Source organism: Euleptes europaea, chromosome 1, assembly GCF_029931775.1.
Source record: "Euleptes europaea isolate rEulEur1 chromosome 1, rEulEur1.hap1, whole genome shotgun sequence".
Classification (NCBI taxonomy): Eukaryota; Metazoa; Chordata; class Lepidosauria; order Squamata; family Sphaerodactylidae; genus Euleptes; species Euleptes europaea.
In genome coordinates, this window is record NC_079312.1 from 116,072,551 (window position 1) to 116,098,122 (window position 25,572).

At 45.4% G+C, this 25,572-nt stretch overlaps 1 protein-coding gene across 1 annotated transcript; it reads left to right on the forward strand.

Annotated features, from left to right (window-relative positions):
• Positions 1–690: 690 nt before the first annotated feature.
• On the forward strand, positions 691–23,787 carry PCP2 (Purkinje cell protein 2). Its single transcript, XM_056865951.1, has 4 exons — positions 691–944; positions 17,952–18,075; positions 19,004–19,167; positions 23,611–23,787. Exons 1-4 carry the CDS (start codon positions 834–836, stop codon positions 23,614–23,616), a joined length of 405 nt encoding a protein of 134 aa, XP_056721929.1. The 5' UTR covers positions 691–833; the 3' UTR covers positions 23,617–23,787.
• Positions 23,788–25,572: the final 1,785 nt, after the last annotated feature.

The following is a 25,572-nucleotide window of genomic DNA, read 5'->3' on the forward strand; positions in this document are numbered from 1 at the left end:
CATGCCAACATCTTGTTGTTGTTGTTGTTGTGCTAAGCATTTATTAGCATAGGCATCAGTAATGGTCAGGAATTTTACACCTCTGGGAAAGGTGTTAACTGTATGCCCAAGGAGAACAGGTAAGCTATGCCTTCTTGGTAGGGTCCCAACTGCTGGCCCAGCACTGAAGTTCATAGCTGGCCCAAGACTGGATTCAAATTAGAGGGGTAATATCCAACTTGAAGTGGAGCCTGGTGGTGTTCTGGCCTTTCTAGAAGTCTGACCATTGGTGGATTAGGACAATGAAGTACAGCTTGGTGGACTCTGTCAGCAGCCTGGATGACACCAGATCCTAACCAGATTTCTAGCCTTGTGAAGGGAGGAAGGATGATTCCTTGAATTACCTTTCAGTATTATGCATGTTCCTACACACACACACAAACACATAGATACAGACGCATACATGCACACACATTCCTTAATGAAGTGTGTGTTGGCTCTTTTGATACAATTATCCAGGATAATCTTTATGCAGATTATGGGGATCCAATGGACAGACCAGATTGGATGCCTGTGTTTATTAAAATATGGATTTTTGATCCCCGTGCAGAGAATGAGGCTGTGTGTGTGTGTGGGGGGGGGGTTGGCACGGAGCGGCGGAAGGGGGTACTTAGTGCTGCGGTTCCATATAAATCACTAAGAGCGGCAGGCATCAGGGCTGTCACAGCGGGCACAGGGCAAGCAAAGTGCACAGTGCTGAGAGGTCCTACACAAGCAGCCCCAGGGCATAAACAGCTTTGTCTCTGGAGTGACAAACCAATTCCAGGCAGTGTGCACAGGAGACGTGTCTCACAATGACAACGGTAGAAGCCAAAGCTGAGGAAGAGGAGAAAAAGGAGCCAGATTCAGAGGCAGCATCAGATCCAGCATCAGATCCAGCACCAGAATCCAATTCGTCCAGTGGGGTAAGGTTAACCCAGGACATGTTGTGATCGAATATTAACCGAGGGTTCCACCCCATGGGTCCAATCCCCCCACTGCTGTGGGATTTGAAGTTTGGGGCTGGTCTGTGCATATCACTGAGTTTTGGCCTCAGAAGAGAAAAAAGGGGCATGTCTTAAGACAGGGTTTGGTGATTGACTTTAAAGATGTAGGATTAGTATGGGGACAAGGAGGATGCAGAACGGTTTGTCCGAGAGCTTTTTAAGACCCATCACTCACGCTGTGCTGGAAGGGAAACCATGTCCCATGGGGCACTTTATTCTAGTAGTGTTGTTAGGCATTCCATGCCTGTAGTTTAAGTACCATGCCAATATCTATTGCTGTGTAATCTGGTGCTTTTGTTTCAATAATGCCCATACTTTCTGGTGCAATGGCTGATTCATGTATGTGTGTAGATCTCTCAGTGCCTCTCCTTTGTGACATCAATCGATGACTTGCAGCTGAATGTATGAATTGCCTCCATTGAAAAAAACATTATACTTGATGAGAGGGGAGGGGATAATAGTCTATCTGTGAGTTAAGTAATGGAGTCTTTAGCTAGTTTCTGAGCACAGGTCAGAAAGAAGCTCATTAGAGCTCTGAAGTGGCACTACTGTTTTTGGGGTTGCTACTCAGCACACACCCATTGTGAGGGACAGCACCTGAAGTTCTTCCCCTAGTCAACATCAATAGAGACTCTTCCTTCCTGCTACAGAGAACAAACGAGCATTGACATTACACACAGAGAGCGATACAACAACCCCTACCTTTAAAGAGCAATTTTCTCCATTACTAAGACAGCGAAAGAGAATTTCTCTTCGGATACTTTGATCCTCTTTTGCTTGTAAAAAGGGCTTTGCTGATCAGATACTAGGGTCAAATAGATGCCAAGTTAGTCCTTAGATGCATTTGACTATTCCAATTTAACCTAAAAATGTAAAATTGTATTAAGGATTCTTGTCTATGAAATAGTGGTACTGGGAAGGTATTTGTAATGATCACCAGTGCTAATTTATTTATATCCCATCTTTCTTTATAATGGAACTCAAGAATGGTATACGTAGGGTTCCTCTGCAGGCCTCCCCTACTACTAAGTTTCAGCATGGTTGTGCTATCAGATGCCTGCCAACTATACCCTGGAACCAATTCTTACGGGCCATTTATGCTTGGTTACTTGCGATCCCTGCGGGACTGCTTCAAGGTTTTGTTTGGATTATTCATGATTTTTCCGAGCAGAAGTCACTTCGCATCCACTGTGCACTTGTCCCACATTTCTAGGAATCTGTTTTATCATGAATTTAAATTTCACCTCGATCCCAAAGTGAAGCTAATTGGGGCAATTTCTGTGAATAGTCTTAACTTTGGGTTTCTCTTCCCTTGCCCAGTCTGGCTTGTCCCTCCCTCATCCAGCTCCTCTTCAAGAAGCCATTTTGGTGAGTTTTGGCAGTGAGTGTAAAGATCTAGGGGAACAGAGCTGGCTGTCCCCCCCCGCCTGTACCTCATAGGCTTTATCTCTGGTCTTTCTGGTCAGTTTCAGCAGCAAGTCTTATGATCACAGTAATGGAGCAGTCTGTTTCTCATACACAGAGAGAAGAGACTTCATAGGCTTCCTCTCTGGTCTCTCTGGTCAGTTTCAGCAGCGAGTCTTATGATCTCAGTAACAGAGCCGCCTGTCTCCCCCGCCCCCCCATCATTTCTGTTAAAGTATTATTTTAGTGAAAAAACTACTAAAATAGTTAAGGGCAAAGAGCCCCCATGCATACAGTTTTGAGAATTCAGATCAGAAAATTCTGTGTCTGCAGAGTGGTAAACCCAGTGCAAATTTCCCCTGCATAAATGGCCATGGAGTCCCATTGCTTTATTCATGCATCTCTTCCTCTTCTTCTGGATGTATGCATGAGTAAAAAATTGAAAGATTAATAGCTCCTTAACTCACCTACTAGAACACTATAAATAAGTAGCTATTGTGCTGTAAGAATGTTTACAATGCTAGAATAATTTAAAACACACATCTTGCCTAAGTACTTAGGCATCCCAGTGTTTAGTATTTCCCCCATTCTCTTTAATTGGGATCTAATGGACCCCAATGCCATTTGAATGAAAACTTCACATTTAGCCTTATCCCCCCCACAAAAAAAAGGAGGAAGGAGGAAGGAGAAGTTGAAACACCACAGAACAACATATATATGGGGGAAAGTTTTACTTATTTCATACCTTGGATAACGTGATGATCCTCCTCGAAATCACAGAAGGATTATACAGAACTTTTTTCCAATAAAGAACAACTGAGCATGATTTAGAAGCAAGAGTTTCTATGAGGTTCAGACAAAATGCCCACCGAGCACAGAGCTGTCTTTTGACAGGTGAGCTGATGGAAGTCCACAGTGACATCCATTCCCTACTGTTTGTTTCAGTATATTACATACAGTTGGCCCATTAGGAAGTCAACATACGAATGGCCATGTGAGAAAGCAAAAGAGACTCTCTCCCTTCCTTCACTCACCTAAATTTTTTTACATTACCACTTCTTAGGAGGCACTAAAGACCATTACGCTTTCAAGCTCTGTTTGATTCAGAGAATATGGGTCACTTTCTAAAGTTGCAAACCATGTGTGCTGAGGAGGTAGGGAGAAGAGCAGGGGGCCAGATTAAAGGAGTAGGACACAAGAGTGTGTATGGACCATGAGTATTCTTTGTGGGCAGTTTTGCTGAGACACAATACTGTGCTGAGTTAAACTCATGAGTAAAAATGAAAAATGAAAAACTGAGAGTCGGTGTGGTACAGTAGCTAGATTAGCGTGTCTTAACTCTTAACCCACTACCACCCACCAAGTTTGCAGTACTATCATTGAGTGCCCCTCAAGGCATAAGTAAAACGTAGGGGTTGTTTATGCTTGGTAATTTGCGGTGCGATCCAGGCGAAAGTGCCCTGCACCTTTTTTGAAGTTATTCATTATTCCTCAGTTCAGAAGTCGCACCACAGCCGGCGCAAATTTGCCCCACATGTCTAGGAAGCCCTTTAACGTGACTTTTAGGTTTGGCCTGGCCCCACTGCAAGGCAACCTCCCTCAAAAATCGTGAATAATCACAGCTGCAGGATTGTGTGATCACACCCGTCTATACCGCCCACTCATGCCTCCCCTCCCCTCTCTCCCTCCCTCTCCTGGCCAAGCCAACCTTCCACTGTGATGGATGCCCTGGGTACAGGGGGGGGGGGAACCCTCCTCCCTCGTGGCTCTCTCTGGGTGGGCGCCTCCCAACCGCAGAGGGAGAGACTGATGGTGCCCAAATGTCCACCTCCTCCAACGGCCCACGTGGGGGCCAACGCCACAGCAGGGCTGAGCCCTCGCTGTTCCCTACCTGGCTCCAGGGTTTCCCCCCATGTGGGGAGTTCCACTAGCCCTTGGGGTGCGCAGCAAGGGCCGGGCATGGTGGCAGGGCCCGCACCGGGCTGCCTGCCATCCTCCATCGCTGAGCCCCTGCGGCCTCAGCAGAGAGATGCCCACCCCAGTGCCTGACATCCCGCCGCCGTTACCAAGGGCTGTGGTGGAGGGGCCGGCTGGTGTGGCAGGTCCCCCAGCTTGTCCACGCCTCGGCGAGCTGGGACGAGAGACTGGCGGCAGCGGCCAGCCCATGCCAAGGCCCATGTGAGGCCATTATTTTGCACCCATGAATAGGCATTTTATAGTTTGGGTTAGAAAACTTTGCTTTGAGCGAGGGTCAAAATCTTCCCTAAGACATAAAAACAGCAAGACAAAGTGACTTTATTTATTTAGGTGTATTTGTAATATATGCCTACAGTATGCAGCACATATGAAATGAGACCCCTGCGCCTGGTGGCCCTCAGACAACGCCTTTGATTCCCATTTGCTATGTGTCAAAATTTGTATTACTGGCTCTCATTTTTTTCTAAAATGGGGGTGAGACCTAAGATTTAATGTTGTCGTTTATTGCTCATTAACAAAGTCATAAGCATATACATATAGCACATAGATACCTAAAATGTATAAAATACATGAAGCGTATAAAACTTATAATAAAATTGTACAGACCTGAGATTTATCACATCTTGGGAAACTTAAGCTTTTGGTAGATCCCCAGGTTATAGTAAACCTCCAATTTATACAAGTACAGATAAATTCAGATGAAATTAAGATAGATGTAGATTACTGGTCAGCTGGGGTCTTTACAGCCACATATGAGAGAACAGCAGTTCATTTGCAGTGGCATTTTTATTGCACCAAAAATTAATTTGAGAATTGGAAAATACCAGCCGATGAGTTCTTGAGTGTTCCTCAGAGCTTTGTTACAACCTGCCCACCCCCATGCACTTTCTTCTAATCAACAATGTAAATGTAAAACAAAATTGCTAACAAATTGGTGGGACAGCTGGCCTCTTAGATTTCTCCGGACATTTAAGTTAGCTGGTCATCTGGGGCCTTTCTGGCTACATGTTAAACAAGGAATAAAAAACACAAGAAGCGCAATCCAAACATGAGGGTGTCATGTGGCAAGCAGGAATTCTGAAAAGCATTCAAGGGACACAGTAGAGGTGTCATTCCATTCTGCCTTTGAGTATCCTGCCAAACATACTGGCACAAAAGCCAAGCGCAGAAGAAAGAGTGAGAAACAAGCAAGAAAGGGAGCTAAATCCTATACACGGTACTGATGAGAAGCTGTTAAGAATACTACAACAATCGGTACTGGTACCTTCATTTTAAAAGCTGTTTTAAAAGGACAGAAAAAAATTATGTTAGGGTTAGGAAAGAAACCCATTTGACAGTAAGGAACAGGGATGCTGCGAATTTTGCCAGAACATGTTCAACTGTTGAACTTACCATGCTTGAAAGTGGGGATCCAATGTGAGCTGATCGTTCGGTCAGCTCGGTTTGCGCTGTGCCCCTGCAAGAAAACCTGTGCCCCTGCAAAACAGGTTTACACCAGGTTCCCCCAAAACCGCACATGCACAAAGATACTGCCAGTTCAAAAGGATTGGCAGCCATTAGTGTCACTAAGGATTACTTAGACGAAAGTAAGGATTACTTATTGAAACAGTATTTATTGATGACTGGTTTATATGATTTGGGAGTGATCTAATTGTCTATTTTGACAATAACCTGCTACTTAGCAAGGTGGTAGAACTCAACCGAACACTGAGGGTAGCAGAACTCAGCATGTGAAAAGCCAATCGCACTGTACTGCATAGTTAGTAGGGTTGCCAACCTCCAGGTGGTCCTGGAGAAAGAAAGGCTCAGTGCTGTATGGATAATGGAAAGAATCCAGACAGCACTCACACAATATATATTAAAGTACTAATTTATAAAGGTGAAGGAAGGTGCAAAAGTGAACAATATATACAACAAGGTAATAACCAAATACACATATAGATATCAATAGCAGTCCAGCAGAAAAAAAGTTCAATGTATAAATATCCTGGGAGTCAGGTAAGTCAATGTCAATTCCTGAGTGTCCTGAGTAACAGGTAAGAAAATCTTTATACTCAAATATAGACTTCTTTAGGTGTTGTAAATTGCTGGAAAGCGGAGTCCCAGGCAGGAGCCACGGAGGGAAGCTGTCAGGACGTGTTGTCTAGATCCAAATCACGTTTCGCTCATGGCTTCATCAGCTATCTGTATCAATAAAGTGCAAGGAAAAAACACAGTCTCATAGGACCAGAAGAAATTCATGTAGGTCTCAAAGTGGATTTGGATCTAGACAACACGTCCTGACAGCTTCCCTCCGTGGCTCCTGCCTGGGACTCCGCTTTCCAGCAATTTACAACACCTAAAGAAGTCTATATTTGAGTATAAAGATTTTCTTACCTGTTACTCAGGACACTCAGGAATTGACATTGACTTACCTGACTCCCAGGATATTTATACATTGAACTTTTTTTCTGCTGGACTGCTATTGATATCTATATGTGTATTTGGTTATTACCTTGTTGTATATATTGTTCACTTTTGCACCTTCCTTCACCTTTATAAATTAGTACTTTAATATATATTGTGTGAGTGCTGTCTGGATTCTTTCCAACCTCCAGGTGGTGGCTGGAGATCTTCCGCTATTACAACTGATCTCCAGGTAACATAAATCAGCTCCCCTGGAGAAAATGGCTGCTTTGGCAATTGGACGCTATGGCAGTAAAGTCCCTCCCCTCCCCAAACCCCGCCCTCATCAGGCTCCACCCCTAAAATCTCCAGGTATTTCCCAACCTGGAGCTGGCAACCCTATTAGTTAGTAAGGGACACAGTGAAACAACCTGCCAAACACCCACAACCAGTCAACAAACCATCAAACCGAACTTCCGGTGCTGAGCTGGGCTGAGTGCTGCGTCTTCCCAGGGGCTCCTGGGGAGTATCCAAGTTTGCGTGTGATTTGGGGAGTTTTATTGCACCCCAACCCAGCCCTTGCAAGTGGGCTGAGAGGCAGGAATTCCCTGCAGCCATATATGCGGTTTGACCTCCTGAATACTCTGAGGTAGCTTTAATAAGCCCCCCGGAGTTTCAGACATTTGGTCCCGTGGGCACGAAGGGATTGAAATCGCCAGCGCGCAACTTCGGCTTTAGACTCTACCCTCCAGCACCCTATAAACATCATAAGGACTACATTAAGATTAAAGCCTCACCTCCGGGCGCCCAAGTGAGTAGATAAGAATCCTTCGTCTTTCACTGGCGTCATCGAATAACAGGGGGTTGAAGAAAATATTCCTGGTAACCGTTTTTCTCCCTTAATTGAACTGGATGATTTTGTTGTATGAGATCCATCAGATAAAGCAGCAGGAGCCTTATCAAACTGATCAACTTAAATTAAAACAACGAGCTTGAATGATTGATGTAAGATCTGCCAATCCGACGCGTTCTTAAAGGAAGGGGAGGGAGGAACTTTTGAGAAGTTACATGAGGGAAAAAAAAGGTCCTCCAGCCACGTGTACAACAAAGAGGATCCTTTGACCGGAAGACTCTGTGCTTTACCTCTCCACTGCTCTACAAATCAACAGGAAGAAGGTCGTAAGACCGGAAATTCGTCTTACTCATGTTACACCAAAACCACTCCTGAAGGTAATAACCATAGAGAAGAGACGATAGAAGGTCTACGATTAGGTAATCCCTGGAATACTTCCTGGCTCAGCCGATCTAGAGCGTCTGGTAAAACTCGTTGGTATTTTTAACTTTAAAAAGTTTTTTTAAGTTTAAATACTTATTTTTTCAACCCGAAAAAGATATTAAGTTGGACAATAAAGTATTTTCTATTAACTACATGCTGGACTCCTGCTAGATGACCATCAAATTTTTAATAAAGTTACATACTCTGGAGCCTCTCCCTGATCTGGCTAACATAGCCCTGCTCTTATGAAATCAAAGGGAATTCTACTGAATTCAATCATGGAAAAAAAAGTACAGGACATGTTTGCTAAATATTCTGAGGCGACAATTAAACAATTAAAACAGATTTCTACACAGATGGCTCAATTGATTTCAGTGATGATGACTCTTGACCAATCATCACTGGTATGTAATCAGAAGTTGAATCTGGTTACAGAAGACATAAAAGTCTTGAAAATTCAAATGATGACTACAAATATGGACTTACAAGCAATGGATTCTTCTGCCCAAAAAGTCACGGAAGAATATCAGGATATAAAGAAGAAGACAGAAGTTCAAGAAAGTAACCAGCCGGCGACAAAGAGACCAGACATACAAGAAATGGACTTTTCATTTAAAAAAGACATGGAAGGACGTGTGGATACAAGGAAGAAGAGAGCAGATCAAGGAACACAGATTGAAGCCACGATGGGGATTAAGCCCAGAAAGAATTATTTTTGGATATGCACCTTGCCTGAGGAAATGAGAGAAAACAAAGAAATCTTGTTCCCATACCTGATTGACTTATTTCAGTTACAGAAGGAAGTATTAGACCATGGTTAAAGGATTGACTTAAATATGATTGCTGGATTGGAAGGCTTTGACAGTGTGGACGGGTGGCATGGCTATTTTAAATTTATGTTAAATGGAAAGGGACAAAGGTTTCAGAATAAAGGGATTAAATCATTTTAACGCTAGAACTGGTGGAGTTGGAGAAACTGGGGAAAAGGGGAGTATTGAAGGAATCATTGTGATAATGTACAAGATCTGGGAATAATGGAAGGCTACTTTTTATTTTGATCCAGAATGTAAAACTTTATAAAACATGAAACTTTAGAATGAAATTAATGTTAGGATCAGTATATGTTAACGAAGGCTAATAATACTTTATTAAGAGGTAGATGGAGGTGATGGGGAAGTTGTCATATTTTTTATGTTTAATGGTAATTAAGACAACAATCAATATAATTGCGATTGTGATATTATTTTTACGCTGTTGTCAAAATTATGGAGAATTTATAGCTTTAAAAAATCAATAAAAATTTATAAAAAAAAAAAAACAAACCATCAAACCGACTGTTGAAAAAGAGGTCAGTATTTGCTGCTGGTGAAAGAGCATGCAAATCGAGTAGGTGGGTGTTCAAGCATTCCTAGTAAGGAACTGAAGAGTCCTTATTAAGAGTGGTTAAGCCATGGGACAGGCTCCCCAGATGAAAAGATACTCGTCTACCTTCAATGGTCACTTTAATGCTCAAAGTCTGTGGTTGTGAAAGGGTCACAGCAGAGCCAAATCTATTATCCCACTGCCAGACATGGTATATAGCCTTGCATATACCCAAGCTATCTAATCATAGTGCCTTTCCTTTCTTTCTGCAGCCGGATGACCAGAGCACACTGTTAGAAAGGCCAGCCCAGATGAGATTAATGCCTTTAATTCCTAACACTTGCTGGCTTTGCTCCAGGGCTGACATTCCCCCGCCCTCCCCCTGGAGTCCTATCACTCCCTCTACAGTTTAGCCTCAATCCTCTCTGCATCAGCTTAAGCCCGCCAGTTCTTGATGGCTGATTTTCAGCAGGATGCTTTGCTCTTTGACCTCTCTGGCTTCTAATGGTACCCTCAGCTTCTTGTACAACCAAAGCACGCCTTGGGGTTTTTATTATATCTGCAGGAAGGAGGGCCTCCTTTGAACATGTAACAATCCAAACATAGTGCTGTACCTTCACAGATAGCCCTATGTCCCATTTGTCATGTAGACCTGAAAAACTATCATTTCAGCCCCTGTATTCACTAGGGTTGCCAACCTCCAGGTACAAGCGGGAGATCTCCTGCTATTACAACTGATCTCCAGCTGATAGAGATCAGTTCCCCTGGAGAAAATGGCCGCCTTTGGCAATTGGACTCTATGGCATTGAAGTCCCTCCCAAAACCCCGCCCTTCTCAGGCTCTGCCCCAAAACCCTCACCTGTGGCGAAGAGGGACCTGGCAACCCTAGTATTCACCTTTCTTTCTCTCCCATTTCTATAATGTGGTTTGATCTTATATATTGCCTGAGGAGGCCCTCTTCAAGAGGTCTCCTCCTAATTTCAAATACCTTCATATTTCATAGGGTTGCCAGGTCCCTCTTCGCCATTGGTGGGAGGTTTTTGAGGCAGAGCCTGAGGAGGGCGGGGTTTGGGGAGGCGAGGGACTTCGATGCCATAGAGTCCAATTGCCACAGTGGCCATTTTCTCCAGGTGATCTGATCTCTATCGGCTGGAGATCAGTTGTAATAGCAGATCTCCAGCTATTACCTGGAGGTTGGCAACCCTAATATTTCACCTTGCACTCAGTTCCCTGCCTCTACCTTGTCCCTCAGTCAGGGCACAAAACTTCTCAGGGGAAGCAGGTGACAGTCTGGATAGGTCCCATGTTTCCTTTGTGTTAGGCCTACTTCTTACTTCCATGTATTTTTTTATGTTTCTGTATTTGATACGGGTTATGAATTTACTGCAAAAGTTCCCAGTCCCTCAATCAGTCTGTACAGAACGGCAGGACAAGCCATTACTACTTTTCTTCCCTGCCTCCTTCCTCTGTGCATCAGAGGCCTTTGTAGTCAGAGAAGCAAACGGATGAACTACAGCCTCACAATGCGTGTTGTTAATTCTGATGCTAAAATCGGGTGAACATAGTTGTCAAGTCTTTTTCCTATGCAGTTTAGGCACCAAAGCAAACAATTCTAGTACTGACCTGTCAACTCTTCCGTTTTGGTCTGTTATCCCATAACTGTCATTCATATAGACAGGCTTGCATTTGTCTTATGTATTTTATTTCCTGGTGCACTTAATTGTGAACTTCTTCAGAGACCCCCTTGAATTATTTTGGAGAATCAGGGAAGAATTCAATTGCCCTTTCTCTTCAGGGTGGAAAAAAAACAAGTAAAGGTGAGTTTATTAAGAAGGAAGGGCTGGTTTCTTGAATCAGTGTGTCAGGATTTCGGGGGATAGGTTTAAAGTGAAGAGGAGTGGTTACAGAGCTACTACAATGTTTGTGGGAATAATTTATTTATTTTTAAAGTTGAAGTTATCTTCCACAAACCTGCATAGGTAGCAGGAATTGTAGTTTATCTCCCCACCACTACCCCGTCTCTATGTAGGCAATGCAATAAAGAAATTACAGTACATTATGGGGCATTTTTCACGGTAGACTTTGCTTCTCTTTTGCCACGGACCAATAAAAAACCCGATTTAAATGTTTTTTTCATGGCGGCGATTTATCCTTGTCAATTATCTGTAATTTGGTTTTTCATGGGAACAAAGCACACTGTATTTGACAACGGTTTGGTCTGTCCCTTTTGCAGGAGGCCTCCCCTTCCAACAAGCTCACTGTTTATGCCTGCCCCCAACTCCGCCCCAACTCCGCCCAGCAGATTACATCGTGCGGTTCACCAGCCCCAGCGCAAAAAACAACCATCAGTCCCTCTGGTCTCCTCCATTTTTCTTCCACCCTCGCTCTGTTCTGCTTTTGGAACAGTCAGATTCCAAATGGGGGGGGGCAAGGCAGCACTTTCCTCAAAGCTTCCCTCTATTTTCTATAGGTGTGGAACCCATTGCCCTTTAATGAAAGACAGGATTTGGGGGGGGGGGGCGCAGGAATTGCATCCTTGTGCCAAGAGGTGTGCCTTGGATCCAAGGTATGCCTTGGATTTGCAGCTCTCTAGATGCACATTTTCCCAATCCTAATTCTCAAAACTTTTCTTGGGGGCTGACTGTTGAGTTTTGAGAATTTGGATGGGTAAAGGGAGCATCTAGAGAGCAGCAAATCCAAGAAAAAACCTCCCGTGCATAAATGGCCACTGTAAACCTCTTGCATTAAAGCCAGTGCATCGTGAGAGAGAGGAGGGCTCCTGGCTTGCTCGCCGGCCCCGATCCAGCCAGTGTGCATGGCGGGGGGGGGGAGAGGAAAGAAGGCCCCTGGCTTGCGCGCCGGCCATGATCCGGCCCCAGTGCATCGTGAGAGAGAGGAGGGCTCCTGGCTTGTGCGCCGGCCCCGATCCAGCCAGTGTGCATAGCTGGGAGGGGAGAGGAAAGAAGGTCCCTGGCTTGCACGCTGGCCATGATCCGGCCCCAGTGCATCATGAGAGAGAGGGCTCCTGGCTTGAGCGCCAACCCCGATCCAGCCAGTGTGCATGGCGGGGGGGGGGGAGAAAGAAGGCCTCTGGCTTGTGCGCTGGCCATGATCCGGCCCCAGTGCATCGAGAGAGAGGAGGGAGACCCAGAGCAGACTGGCTGCCCCTCTTCAGAAGAGTAATAGGAGGGAGTTTTGTCTTGGGTTTTCCACTATCAGGATGCACATTTTTCCAATCCAAATTCTCAAAAATCCCCCCTCCCTGCTGGGGTAGAGGGGCCAACAGCCCTTTCCCTTGAACATCCCCTCCACGGGTCCAGCTGCCCTAGACCAAGCTGCCACCACCACCACCACCCCCAGCGCGTGAGGCGCACATGGCGTGGCCCCGCCGGTCTCCCCCTGGAACTGTCCGTCCGACATCTCCCTGGGCTTGGAGGTGTGGGCCCAGCTCCAAGGCCCATCCCGGGCGAGGGGCAGGGAAGGCGTGCCACCTGCCCGCCCGCCAGCCTCCGGGACGGAGGGAGAGAAGTGCCAGGACTCTAGGCAGGCAGGCAGCAAAAGGGGCGGTATTCTTGTCCGAGCGCAAAACTCCCCCAGCCAATCACTGTTCTTGGGGGAGGAGAAAGTAGACGTCACAGGCAGGGGCAGCGGAACTGAAGCAAACAATTCTTCATGGGCCTCTGAGCCAAAAAAACACGCGCCAACAGGAAAGGACGCCTCAAAAGTGGTTTCAGTTACCTCAGTTATAACACGGCTTTTATTGCTCATTCTGGGAAAACGCGGACCTACAATGAATAACCAAAAATTTGCACCGACACAAATCAGATTTGAAAGCGCAGCAAATCTTCGTTAAAAATTCCCCTATGAAACTTAAATAGGATGAAGTGGTAGAACCAGCTGACAACGAACTTTCAACCATTACAGCTAAAACATGGTTATGAAAAGTGTTGGTCATAAAGGAAAGATAAATGTATCACAACTGATCCTAGATCTAAGGAATGGGACCCAAACCCCAGCCCTCTGTATTTTCAGACAAGATGATTCCAAATGATAGTAGCTCTCCACTGAATAACACCAAGTCTTGCATCTTATGCCTTTCAAAATATTATTTTAGTGTCTTTTTCTGATGGCCAAAGGTTAATACTAGAACGTGGGGTCATCTGCTGAAGCTGGAGGGTAAGAGATTCAACACAGATAAAAGGAAGTATTTCTTCACACAACGCATAGTTAAATTGTGGAATTCCCTGCCCCAGGATGTGGTGATGGCTGCCAACTTTAAAGGCTTTAACAGGGGGGTGGACATGTTCATGGAGGAGAGGGGTATTCGTGGCTACTAGTTAAAATGGATACTAGTCATGATGCACACCTATTCTCTCCATGATCACAGGAGCATGCCTATTATATTGGGTGCTGTGGAACACAGGCAGGATACTGCTGCTGCAGTCGTCTTTCATGTGGGCTTCCTAGAGGGCCCTGGTTGGCCACTGAGTGAACAGACTGCTGGACTTGATGGGCCTTGATCTGATCCAGCAGGGCTTTTCTTATGTTCTTAAGGATTATTTGATGTGTCTGAAGCTGATTCCAAGGAATCAGGCTAACGTGTACACTGAATTTCACTTGTGTGGCAGTGAAACCTCTGACAATGATTGGCTGAGTTGGTATTATGGCACAGAATGTTAGTAAACATGCCAGTTGCTCAGGGAATAAATCTTTCAGGCTATATTCAACCCACATAAATGTGACGTGTTTTCTGGTATGATGTAAGATCAATTTCTGGAGATTGACCATTTGGGTCTGGTTTGTGTATTTCCGGGCATGTATGAGAACCTTTTCTAACTCTATCCTTTTCCAAAAGTGTCCCTGAGAGACCACTAACTTTTTGTAACTTCTAAGGCAGGAAGAGCAAGATTGTTCTACATATAAGAGACCACATCTGACTCTAGAATCCAGGTTGTATTTCTGGCCCCTCATTTGCACTTAGAAGCAATTATTCAAGCTCACTCACGAAGTAGTATGAAGTGGTTATTTACTTGGGGAGAGGACACTCATTTTAAATAGATCAAAAAAAATCTAAACCAGGCCTGATACACTCAAAGCCCAAGAGAATCCTTTCCCCGTGAGCCATTCAGCAGAGAACACGTAGCACAGCCACGTGTTTTTGTGGGGAAACCAGAAAGTTTGCTTCTGGGCAGGTTGAAGCAGCTTATTTTGAAGGAAGGAAGGGGAATGAACTAAGGGACAGTGGGCTGAAAAGCCAGCACCTAGGCTTAAATACAAGTAAGGTTTGGGGGTGGTTTCTGTATTCCTCTCTATCACCACCCAGGTGGATACACTAGCACAGGGGTGGGGAACGTCAGGCCCAGGGGCTGTGTAAGGCCTGCAAAATCATTTGGTCTGGCCCTTCGTGGTTTTCTGGCAGATCTCTAGCTCAGAAGGATCTAAGACTGGCGATCCACCCCCTCCCGCAGACAGGAATAGCCTCTGTTCAAGGCAGATGTGAGTTTGTTTTGCCAAGAAAGTGAACCTTCTTTCCCCCTTGCAGAAGAGTCATTAGCTATGGAGTTGCTAGGACCGCCCAAGAAGCTGTGTTAACCCTTTCCCACCCAGGCCATGAAGAAATGTATTCCCTCTGTACTACAAGAGGGCGGGGGCGGAAGTGGCGACAATGGAGGGGTTAAAGGAGGCAGGGCCAGAATGTGCGGAGGGGGGGAGTTCTTAGCCAGTGTGTCCTCATTTCACTCCTGCAGATGGAGCTAGCAGGAGCCGGTGTAGAATCTGGCCCCGACCATACTGAGCAGGAGCAACTCTGGCGTGTGGCTGGATGGCTACGCCAAGCTGGTGCAACAGTCCATCCTGTGCCACCAGGTGAGCGAGTGCACCACCGGTTGGATGCCTGCCTGCTTGCCCACACCAGGGGGGTCATCTGGGCAGCTGCCTGCTTGGGGCTTGGTTGGTACCCCCTCTCCCTTCTGGTTCTTTCCCCTCTAAGTCCTGCAAAAGAAGTGTAGGGCGGGAAAGTGCCAGATCAGGGTGTTACTGGACTGGGCTCCTTCGCCTACAAGCCCGGAGCCCTGCCTGAATCTCTTGGGCCCAGCTGGGGACGGCAGAGCTCAAAAGCAAGTCGCTCTATGTGGAAGACACTCGGAGCCATCTCCGGTTGTGCCTCTTAGGTAAATGTTTGACCAAATATAGCAGGCTAATTTTAAGTTGATAATTTTATTGTTTTATTTTTCTTTTCAAAGGGGCACTGTTAGTATTTTCTGCCTCAAAATCCGTGTGAGTCATGCCTCGCTGAGTGCGAAATCAGCTATACTTTAGCACTGCAGAAATTATACTAATTCCAAAGGAATACTGCACATTTCCGTAATAAACACAGCCCACCCCCTGCTCAAGCTGTTTTCAGATTTTCCTGTCCCATTAGCTCTCCAAAACCAGCTTCCACAATATGTCTCTTCATCCTTATTCCTCTGCAGCTCATCACTTAAGAGTGGGAGTCTGATTGGATGTGTTTGTTTGTTTTTCCATTTTTTCAAATCCTGGGATCCCCAGCAGTCAGTGAACAAAACCAACACATCTTCGGACACATGGAAGCACTCTTACCCCATCTACCGTAGCTCAGGATCACAGCTGTAGATCCCTGATATTTTCTTAGCATTTCCTTCTAATAAGTTGCCCGGAGTGACAGAGAACATAAAACCAAAAGCTTCAAAGAGCAACCAGCAAAAAAAAAACTTGCATTTTAAGAACATTTGTGATTTATCTGTATAGGTGCCTGAACTGTATTCAATATAGAATCAGAACAAAATCATAGGTCAATAACACATGGCTGTTTTGTCTTGCAATTCTCCCGTAAATGTAGCAAATCTCCATTGTCATAACGCATGGTTGTCTCCTGCCTGCAGGTCTAACCTACTTCCATTGAAAAATTTCCCCAGGTTTTCCCATTCCAGTTTTGTCCCAAAAGTAAATAATTGGGCAATTGCATGCACCTGCTAGTGCGTGCTTCAGCGGGTCGACTCCCCTTCATACCGACACTCCCCCATTCCACTTTCCCCCTCCCATTCACCTCCTGGGGGACCTCGGGAACATGTCCGCCATTGCCCGGAATGCCCATACATCTCCCAAGTGCTCCTTTGTTCTAATTTCTTTTCTTTTTTTAAGGAAAAAAATTGACGGTATGTCGGTCTACCAACAAATCGAAGTGGCGGGCGGGTGGTGCTTCAGTATTTGAGAAACAGCAGTAACAAGAAACACAGAAGTGGAGCGGTGTGGTTGGGAGCTTTGCTATTGCTCCCCTATACACACACACACACACACGCCTCTGCTGCAGCAGCCGCTGCTGCGAAGGGGCACACAATGTGGGAAGGAACGAGAGTAGGGCTCCCCCCACCCCCACCGAGAATGAAGAGGCAACCCTCCTCCAAGGTCTGTGGGAAGCCTCCCCCCCCCTGTCTTTCATTGCCTCGCTGCATCCTAAAAATCATGACACTAGGCTGTTTTTATTTTGCAAAGGCAGAGAAAAACAGATCCAAAGGGCGGGGGGAGGTCTAAAACCATGCTTGTTAAAAAAAAGAGAGGAAGTTTAATTTTGAAACGATGGTACACCGGCATGCTGGTATAAAAAAAATTCTATTAAAAAAAATCCTTGGCGTTAGGTCAACCCTTAACTGGCCTCAGCCAATCACAAAGCGGTGACAAAAATGATGACCACTCCCCTACTATCCCACAGCGCTGCACATGGGAACATTCCTCCATGATAATTTGCAGGATTGATGCAGTTCATCATGCGTTCAATGTTTTGATCTCGAGCTAGAAAAGCGTGAGACATGAGAAGGACAAACCTATGACATCCTAGCCTTTTTAGCTACCACATCACACTGCTGACATGTTCAGTGTTTGATCTACTAAGACCCCAAGATCCTTTTCGCACACACTACTGCTAAGACAAGTCTCCCCCATCCTATAATTATGCATTTGAATTTTCCTACCTAAATGCAGAACTTTACATTTATCTCTGTTGAAATGCATTTTATTGGTTTTAGCCCAATTCTCCAGCCTGTCAAGATCATCCTGTATCCTGGCAGTAATATAACAAAAATATACAACACTATACAAGTACCCAGCTTGCTGGGGATAAAGGGAAGATGACTGGGGAAGACACTGGCAAACCACCCCGTAAACAAAGTCTGCCTAGGAAATGTCGGGATGTGACATCACCCCATGGGTCAGGAATGACCCGGTGTTTGCACAGGGGACCTTTACCTCTACCTTTACAACACTATACAAATTAGTCAAAACTAATTACCTGTTTTCTGGATGTAGGGGCAGCCAAACTGAATCTAGCTCATTTAAGCATTTACCTTTCTGTAGATAGGTTGATTCTGGATGAGCAAAGAAACTAGAGAATTACACAATTGTGCTCCTGATGTTGTTGACAATGGCTGGGTGGAGGGGTGGGGACCATGAGGACTCAGGACAGTTGGTGTCAGGACTTGTCTCCATTCTTGGTTTTTCGGTTGCAGACTGGCTCCCCAGAACAAGAAGGATTCTTTGATCTGCTGACCCATGTACAGAGCGGGCGTATGGATGAGCAACGTTGTGACATTCAGATTGTGCACCGCAAGAGCACCACGGACCCTGAGAACAGTGAGTTAACCAAGGTGCTTTCAAGGGGGGAAGCATTCAGGAACCGCTTGTTTGGTCGCTGCATGCTAGCAAAGCTTTTGACTCTGCCTCCCGCCCTTCCCCACTAGCAGAGATCCATCTAGATGATTTGGCAGCACTGAATATGGTCTGTAGGATTTTCAGCTAGACTCAAAGGGCAAAAATGCATGGTCGCTTTAGCCTCCTTTATTCCCTGTTTCAGCCAGGATTCAGCCAGGATCGAACGCACGTTCGGTGAAACACATGCGTTCGATCTTGGCTGAATCCTGGCTGAAACAGGGAATAAAGGAGGCTAAAGTGACCATGCGTTTTGACCCAAAAATAAAAAAAATATGACATTGCTTGCTCGGTAGTTCTCACAGGCAGGACTCTAACAAAAAGACCTCCCTGTATCAAAAACTAGAATCCAACTCCACAGAGAAATCTTTTGCAAATTACAGAATTACTGGGATCCTATACTACTGGGATATTATCCAATTTTGTGAAGTCTTAATTATAATTTAGAAGAGTAATAGTGCCAAATGGGGGTACAGGAATGTTTTGAGCCTAGGATGTAAACAAATCCTGATCCCTAGAAAAGGAATACTAACACTAGTGAGAGCCAGCGTGGTATAGTGGTTAAGAGCGGTGGTTTGGAGCACTGGACTCTGATCTGGAGAACCAGGTTTGATTCCCCACTCCTCTACATGAGCGGCGGAGGCTAATCTGGTAAATTGGATTTGTTTCCCCACTCCTACACATGAAGCCAGCTGGGTGACCTTGGGCTAGTTGTGGGGAGGGGAAGGGAAGGTGATGGTAAGCCGGTTTGATTCTTCCTTAAGTGGTAGAGAAAGTCTGCATATAAAAACCAACTCTTCTTCTTCTGTTATCACTGCCTATTTTCCTCTCATGACCTCTATTCCCTGGACAGGTGACAGCCCCAGCCCACCACCAGAGATGGACCATTTAATGGAAATGCTGGCAAGCACACAGAGCCGGCGGATGGACGATCAACGTGCCAGCTTTAACTACCTCCCAGGTTTCCAGAATGCTGAAAATAATGCCAGCAGCAAACCAGCTTCTGGGGCCACCAAGGTGAGGGTAATTGAGAGAATGCGTGAGTTGGGGGAGACATTAAGTTACCTACGTAGTGTTATGGTATGCCAAGTAAAACCACACAAGTGGGCTTGCTATAGCCTCGGCCTGTTTCTGTAAATTCAGGGGCCTCTTGCCATTAAGACTGGAAATGGAAAATAGAAGTCTAAGAGGTGAAAATCAAGGCCTTGTTACCTGTAATGCACATACTACTTTCTTCTTTCCTCACTGTCATCACATACATTTTTAAAAATGGTTGGAGCGTTACAAAAAACTTACAAAGGCTCTTGTTGGCAAGTTGCTCAAGGATCATTAAGGCAGAGTACATATCTTTTAACTAACTAAATAAATAAATTTACCAAAGACAAGGGCAAGATGAGTATGCACAATCAAGGCCCATGATGCCTAGATATCATCTTCGGTGTTCTACACACACACACAAATCTAACTGGTGGACGGGCAGGACTCTTAACTCCAACGCCCCACATCAGCATCACTGGCCAGGTCTAAGCGAAGTGTCTTGTGTCCTGCTGACTTGCAGCATCAGGTTGGCTTTTCAAACTTCCCAGTCGTCCTCTATGGGAAGGACTGTTCAGCAGCACAAGAAGGTCATAACATGGAACTTCCTTTTGTTGTTTTGTGAAGCAGAAACAGCAAGCCCGCAAACTATCATCACCATCTCATTAATTTACTACTTCTATTTACAACAACAAAAAAGGCTTCTTGTTTTGCTTGTTCTTCTAACAAATGTTAAGCAGTGGTTACCATTATTCATATTGTTCAGGCCAGGAAAGGAAGGCTGAAGGCGAACCAGTTTGTCTATGGCTGAACTACATTTGAAATCTAGACTCCCAGATCAAATTTCCCATACATATATATCCATTCCTGAAAATTGCTACATATATAATTTTAAAGGAAAATGTCTAATTTCCGTGAAGTCACCTTTAAAAGGAGAAGGCAGTAACTGCTGCTGGATCAGGTGAGGGGATCCTTAGCCAATTTCTCATGCCTTTCAAGATCTCTTTAATTTAATTCCTTCTTTCCTATGTGGGGTTGTTGTTTTTTTGCCGTCAAGTCCCATCTGACTTACGGCAACCCCTGGTGGGGTTTTGAAGGCAACAGGTGTTCAGAGGTGGTATGCTATTGCCTGCCTTCGCATCATGACCCTGGTGTTCCTTGGTGGTCTCCCGTCCAAATACTTGCCAGGGTCAACCCAGCTTAGCTTCTGAGATCTGACAAGATCAGGCTAGCTTGCGTATGGCTGATTATTTAACCAAACATGGCTGCCACTGCCTCACTTAAGGTATTACTCATACTGATGATGAAGTCTCTCGTTCCTAACAGTCATGGGACATTTTCATATGCAAGACAGGTTGCCTGTCCACTTTCCCCTCCCAGATTAATTGCTGCCTAAGTGGGGACGGTTTCAATCAGCAAAATGGCACAGAGATTAAAAGCTAACGCACACGCACATCCACATACGCCGGTAGCATATCTCCAACGGAATGCGTAGGTCAGACCTCAAGTCAGCTTTCTTTTAAATTGGCACCTAAAAATCAATGCAGAATCTGCATTGACTGGGATGTACATTTCATTTTAAATCCAAACTCTCTCCTGTCTCAATCACAATTGTGTGAGGCGCCATAAGCCCAAGAGAAAAGTTCATGTGTTCCACTTAGTGTGACCTCTAAAAAAAAGTCCTCATGCTCAGATGTTCATGCCTTCTCAGGGCTGCTTCGATTCTATTTATATTCATGCAGTTGTAATATGGACACACATTTCCACCTGCCTGTATCCTACATGAACACACAGAAGAGAGCTGGGAATAGCCACTGCCAGCTACCAATGGTAGCTGAGGTCTGTTACATTCACTACATCGTTTTTCTCTTGTCTCAGACTCTGCTCACCTTCCAGAACTGTGAAACAAAGGCTTTCCTTCCAGAGCTGTGACCCAACCGCAGGAATCTTGACTACTCTTGGAATGCTAACCAGTCCCTCAGGGCTTCTACTGTTTAAATGCTTTGGGTACTCCCACCTATTCTCTCCATGATATTGTCCAACCCTTCCTGGGCAGAGATCCCAGTCCGCAACTTCCTTCCAGGATGGAGAAAGGAACTGAGGTCTTTTATGCATGGGAATTTAACCTTGGGCTCGACACTCTCCTGGCCAACACTTTTCTGATCCGATTTCTCAAAATCATCATATCAAAAGGGAAAAAAATGACGGAGGGCACCAAGAGAACTAAGCAGCCACGTGGCTGCTTACCTCTTTGGCATCAATGGCTTCCCAGGGTTTCATGGCTGAAGGCTGGCTGGAGGAGGAGTGGGAGGAGGAAACATGAGAACGGGGGCATATGGGGCCATGGGTAGAGAGACCCATGCTTTGGCGTATGCACAGTAATGGTGACGATTTGACCCGGGTTGATCTTGGAGAAGAACTAAGAATCGCGTTAAAAGAGCATCGGGAAGACCCGGAAGAGTGCGGGGTGGCCGTGAGGTCAACTCCGAGGGACAGAAAACTCTTGCAAAACTCCAAGTAACAACCGAGTCAATCCGGGGGCGAACATGACTCAAAGTACCCATGCATAAAAGACCTGAGACTTTGGGTCACAAACAGACACTCTGCAGAACCAAACTCTTCTGCCCGGACCAGGTCTCTTCACACATCTACATTAATGTCTGTTTCCTGTGGCCTTGTGGACCCCTGATGCAAATATTAACCTTGCCTGTTGCCTCTTTTGACAGACTGTCACTAACCTTGTTCCGTTCTGGATGTTCTTGTAATTCTTGTCCTCGTTATTCAGCTGATTAACTCTGTTTCTCTCCTGTGTTTTCTGGCTGGATCTACATGAGGCCGTATCTGTGCTGTGTCGTGTCATGTCCACAAGAGGCTGCTCCTGGCTGGCATTTTCTGCATACCTTAAAAAACCTGAAACTAGTTGACTTTGTGATAGGGGGTGCGAGGAGATTGGGAACACCATTCCCTGGTGCTACGAAGCTCTTGCAAATCAAGGCGCATTTCCTTGAGTTAACAGCATGGAAATGAAAATTTAAGAGTCTGCACAAACCAGGGATTAGGCACCGACTCTGGGGAAGAGGGACAGGAAGCAAAAGGGGCAAGCCCTGCCATTCCCCTCCACCATGAATGGCCTGGAACAACCACCAGGCTGCAACACCCGCCGGGGTGGGCAGGGTTTTCAGTGCTGCTGATGAGCCCAACCTCTAGAAAAGGCAGTACTGGAAAAAAATAATTATTTAACCATGCTCGGGCAAGCAATCACATTTGCAAGCTCAGATAGCACCCGTCCCTTTTCTTGCATGCATGCGGATATTTAGGGGTGCTGGTGAACAGCAAGCTACGTAGTGACAGTCACTAGTTGACCCCCATCTCCTTAAACAGATGGGGGCTGCATTTGGTTGTGCCTGCTACTACAGAGATTTCCCTCACCCCATCCTCAATAATACAGTTAATAGAAGAGAATGTATCACATTAGCAGATACAGGCCATTTATGCAGGGTTGTTTCCCTCGCAGTCACCCCGCCGATTGTTTCAGGGCTTCCTTTTGATTATGCATGCCTTTCCCAACTGTCGAGGTCGCCTCACTATCCCCGCGCATTTTGCCCGTGTTTTCTGGATGCTGCTTTAGCAAGAATCTGGAAAATGCAGGCAAAATATGTGAAAACGCATGGGGAGCGCGAGGCGACCTCTGACGGTTGGGAAAGGCATGCATAATCAAAAGGAAGCCCTGAAGCAGTTGGCGGGGGTGACCTCAAGGGATCCCCTCTTCCTCTGAGTGACCTCGTTTCATCCTGCTACTCCTCTGAGAGTGCACGCAGAGAGGCAGGAGGCATGGTACCTTTGGTCTCTATGCATGCGCACTAGCAACATGGACCTTCCAAACTGCAACAAACATCAGCACCTCTGTAGGAGCTCAGGTGGAACTCCACAACATACCTGAGGGTCCCCGCCTATACGGTTGTGTGGAAGGGATCAGCCTAACATAATTAACTACCAAGAATTATATTCTAGTCTGACATGGGAAAGCAGATTTTCCAGCTGCGGGGGTGAGACACAGTGAGAGAGTCTGGATAGGTAAGTTCAGCATTAGGTGGAATGGGGCACTGATGATGGATTTACCTTGAAGACTTGAACAAAGTTATGGTGGTAAGTTCAATCTTGGTAAAATGCTTAGAACGCATGGCTCAAAGGACAACCCATCACTAACATTGAACAAAAAGGGAGCAGTCTCTGCTACAGTGGGTTCAAATAGCCAAGAAACACACTGCGCCACCTCCCAGCCTCTTGGAAGCTTTATTCAAACTGTTTTCGATCCGTATGTGTCTGTACTTGTACATATGTGTTTATTGTGGAAACTCTGTGGAAAGCAGTGAGAGAAGCCCCCACCTTCACTACGCTACCACTGTGGTATCTTCTTCTTTGCAGAAATGAGTATCTCCCCAACCCTGGTCAGGGAAAACAGCAGACAGACAGAAAGACACCAGCCGATGCCACCACCAAGCATAGCACACCACCACTCACCCCAAAACACCTCCTTCCTGCGGTACCTGCCCCACTCATTCTTTGTACGTGTCCTGCCATTCCAATAAAAACAAAGTTGGTTTCTTCCTTGTCAGTTTCCTTAGCAGATGGCCCTTAGCACTACTGCTGTTAAAGTGGTATGAGGTTGCACTAGGGAGGAACATACTGGTTTCTTGCCATACACACAAGGGGGAAAGCATGTTGATAAATGGCATTTTGTGAACATAGTACAATGATCTTAGAATCCTGGCTTCATCTTTGATAACGCGGCACAGCGCTGGTGAACTTGTATTACATTTCAATACATTTCAATAAGTGTGTTTCTGGTACAAGTGACCAATGCCTTTCAGGACACATCCTCCTCAGTAAATTTATCATGCCCAGTTCACATGGTTTCTTTTCTTAATTATGAAGTGAAACGTACCCATGAAGGGATCAAGACGATCATTGATTCTACGAGCCACAGTTAATTCTGTTCACACATAACCTCCCCCACCCTGCCCAAATTTGAGTTACAACGCCTTACACTTCATAGGTTAATTGTGTATATTCTTAACAGTAGGAAAGGTGTGGAGAAATAAAAGGTGTACAAAGAACACCAGGTAAAGGGCATACTAAGGTGTTCTGTAGTTTTCAGGACCATATTATTTTTCCTCAGCTACCTAGATCTGTCCTTGAGAAAGGCATGGCAATAGCACCCGTTCAGGGCATATTATGTCCAGATGGCAAAGTGCAGAAGTACATAACTGAAAATATTCTGGGGAAAGAGCGATATCTACATTCCCAGGAGGTCCCTTATACTTGCCACTGGAAGCCAACCATGCAGAACAAACAGCCCACCTTGGTCTAGTGCTGGTCTGTGTCAGCAGAAAAGAAAAATATGAGCTGCAGCATCTCACATATCAAAACTATGAAATCAGAAATGCTGGAACAATCTGCACCCAATGAACACACATGAAGTTGCCCTATACTGATCCATTGGTCCATCAAGAACGGTATTGCCTATTCTGACCAGACCAGCTCTCTGGGGTCCTGGGTAAAGATACTGCACATCAACTACTACTGGTTCCTTTTACTGGGAGATGTCAGGGGTTGCACCTTGGACCTTCAGCTTGCAAAGCGGATGCTCTACTACTGAGCTGCAGCCATCCCCTAAAATATCCCTGAAATGTGAGCTGCGTATCACATTGGATTTCTTCACACTTTTATTTGTATTTTAAACCAGCTACAGGGGGTTCTGGGGGTACATAGTAGTAATGGGTAAGAAAGTATAGAACTTTCCCCCATGCTGTCTTCCAAGTTTGTCAGTGTAATCCTGAACAGAGTTACACCCTTCTAAAGCCATTTAAATCAGTGGGCTTAGAAGGGTATAATTCTACTTAGGATGCCATATAAATCACATAGGCCTTTTATGTACAGGTTGTTCCTGTCGTGGTCATCCCTCCCCCCCGACTACTTTGGGCTTCGTTTTAATTATGCATGTATTTTATGACCTTCAGAAGTCGCCTCACTCTCCCCTCGCATTTCTCCTGCATTTTCAGGATGCTGTTTCACCCTGCATTTAAAGTCTGCCTCGATCCCAAATCAAAAGCCAGTCCTGTGCATACTTGTCACTTCAGGTTTTTCTCCCCACGCCCATTCTTGCTTCTCCCTCCCACTTCTCTGTTCCCCTCATCCAACCCCTCCCCTCAAAGCCATTTGTGAGTGCACTAAGGGGAGAATGCTGGAATACTATGAGGCTGCTTATTTATTTATTTATTTTGCAATTTCTAGTTCCCCCTCCCTGGCCAATGCTAGACTCAGGGCAGGTTACATCATTTAAACTATACATCAATAGTATTAAGACTTAAAACAGTAAAATCCCAA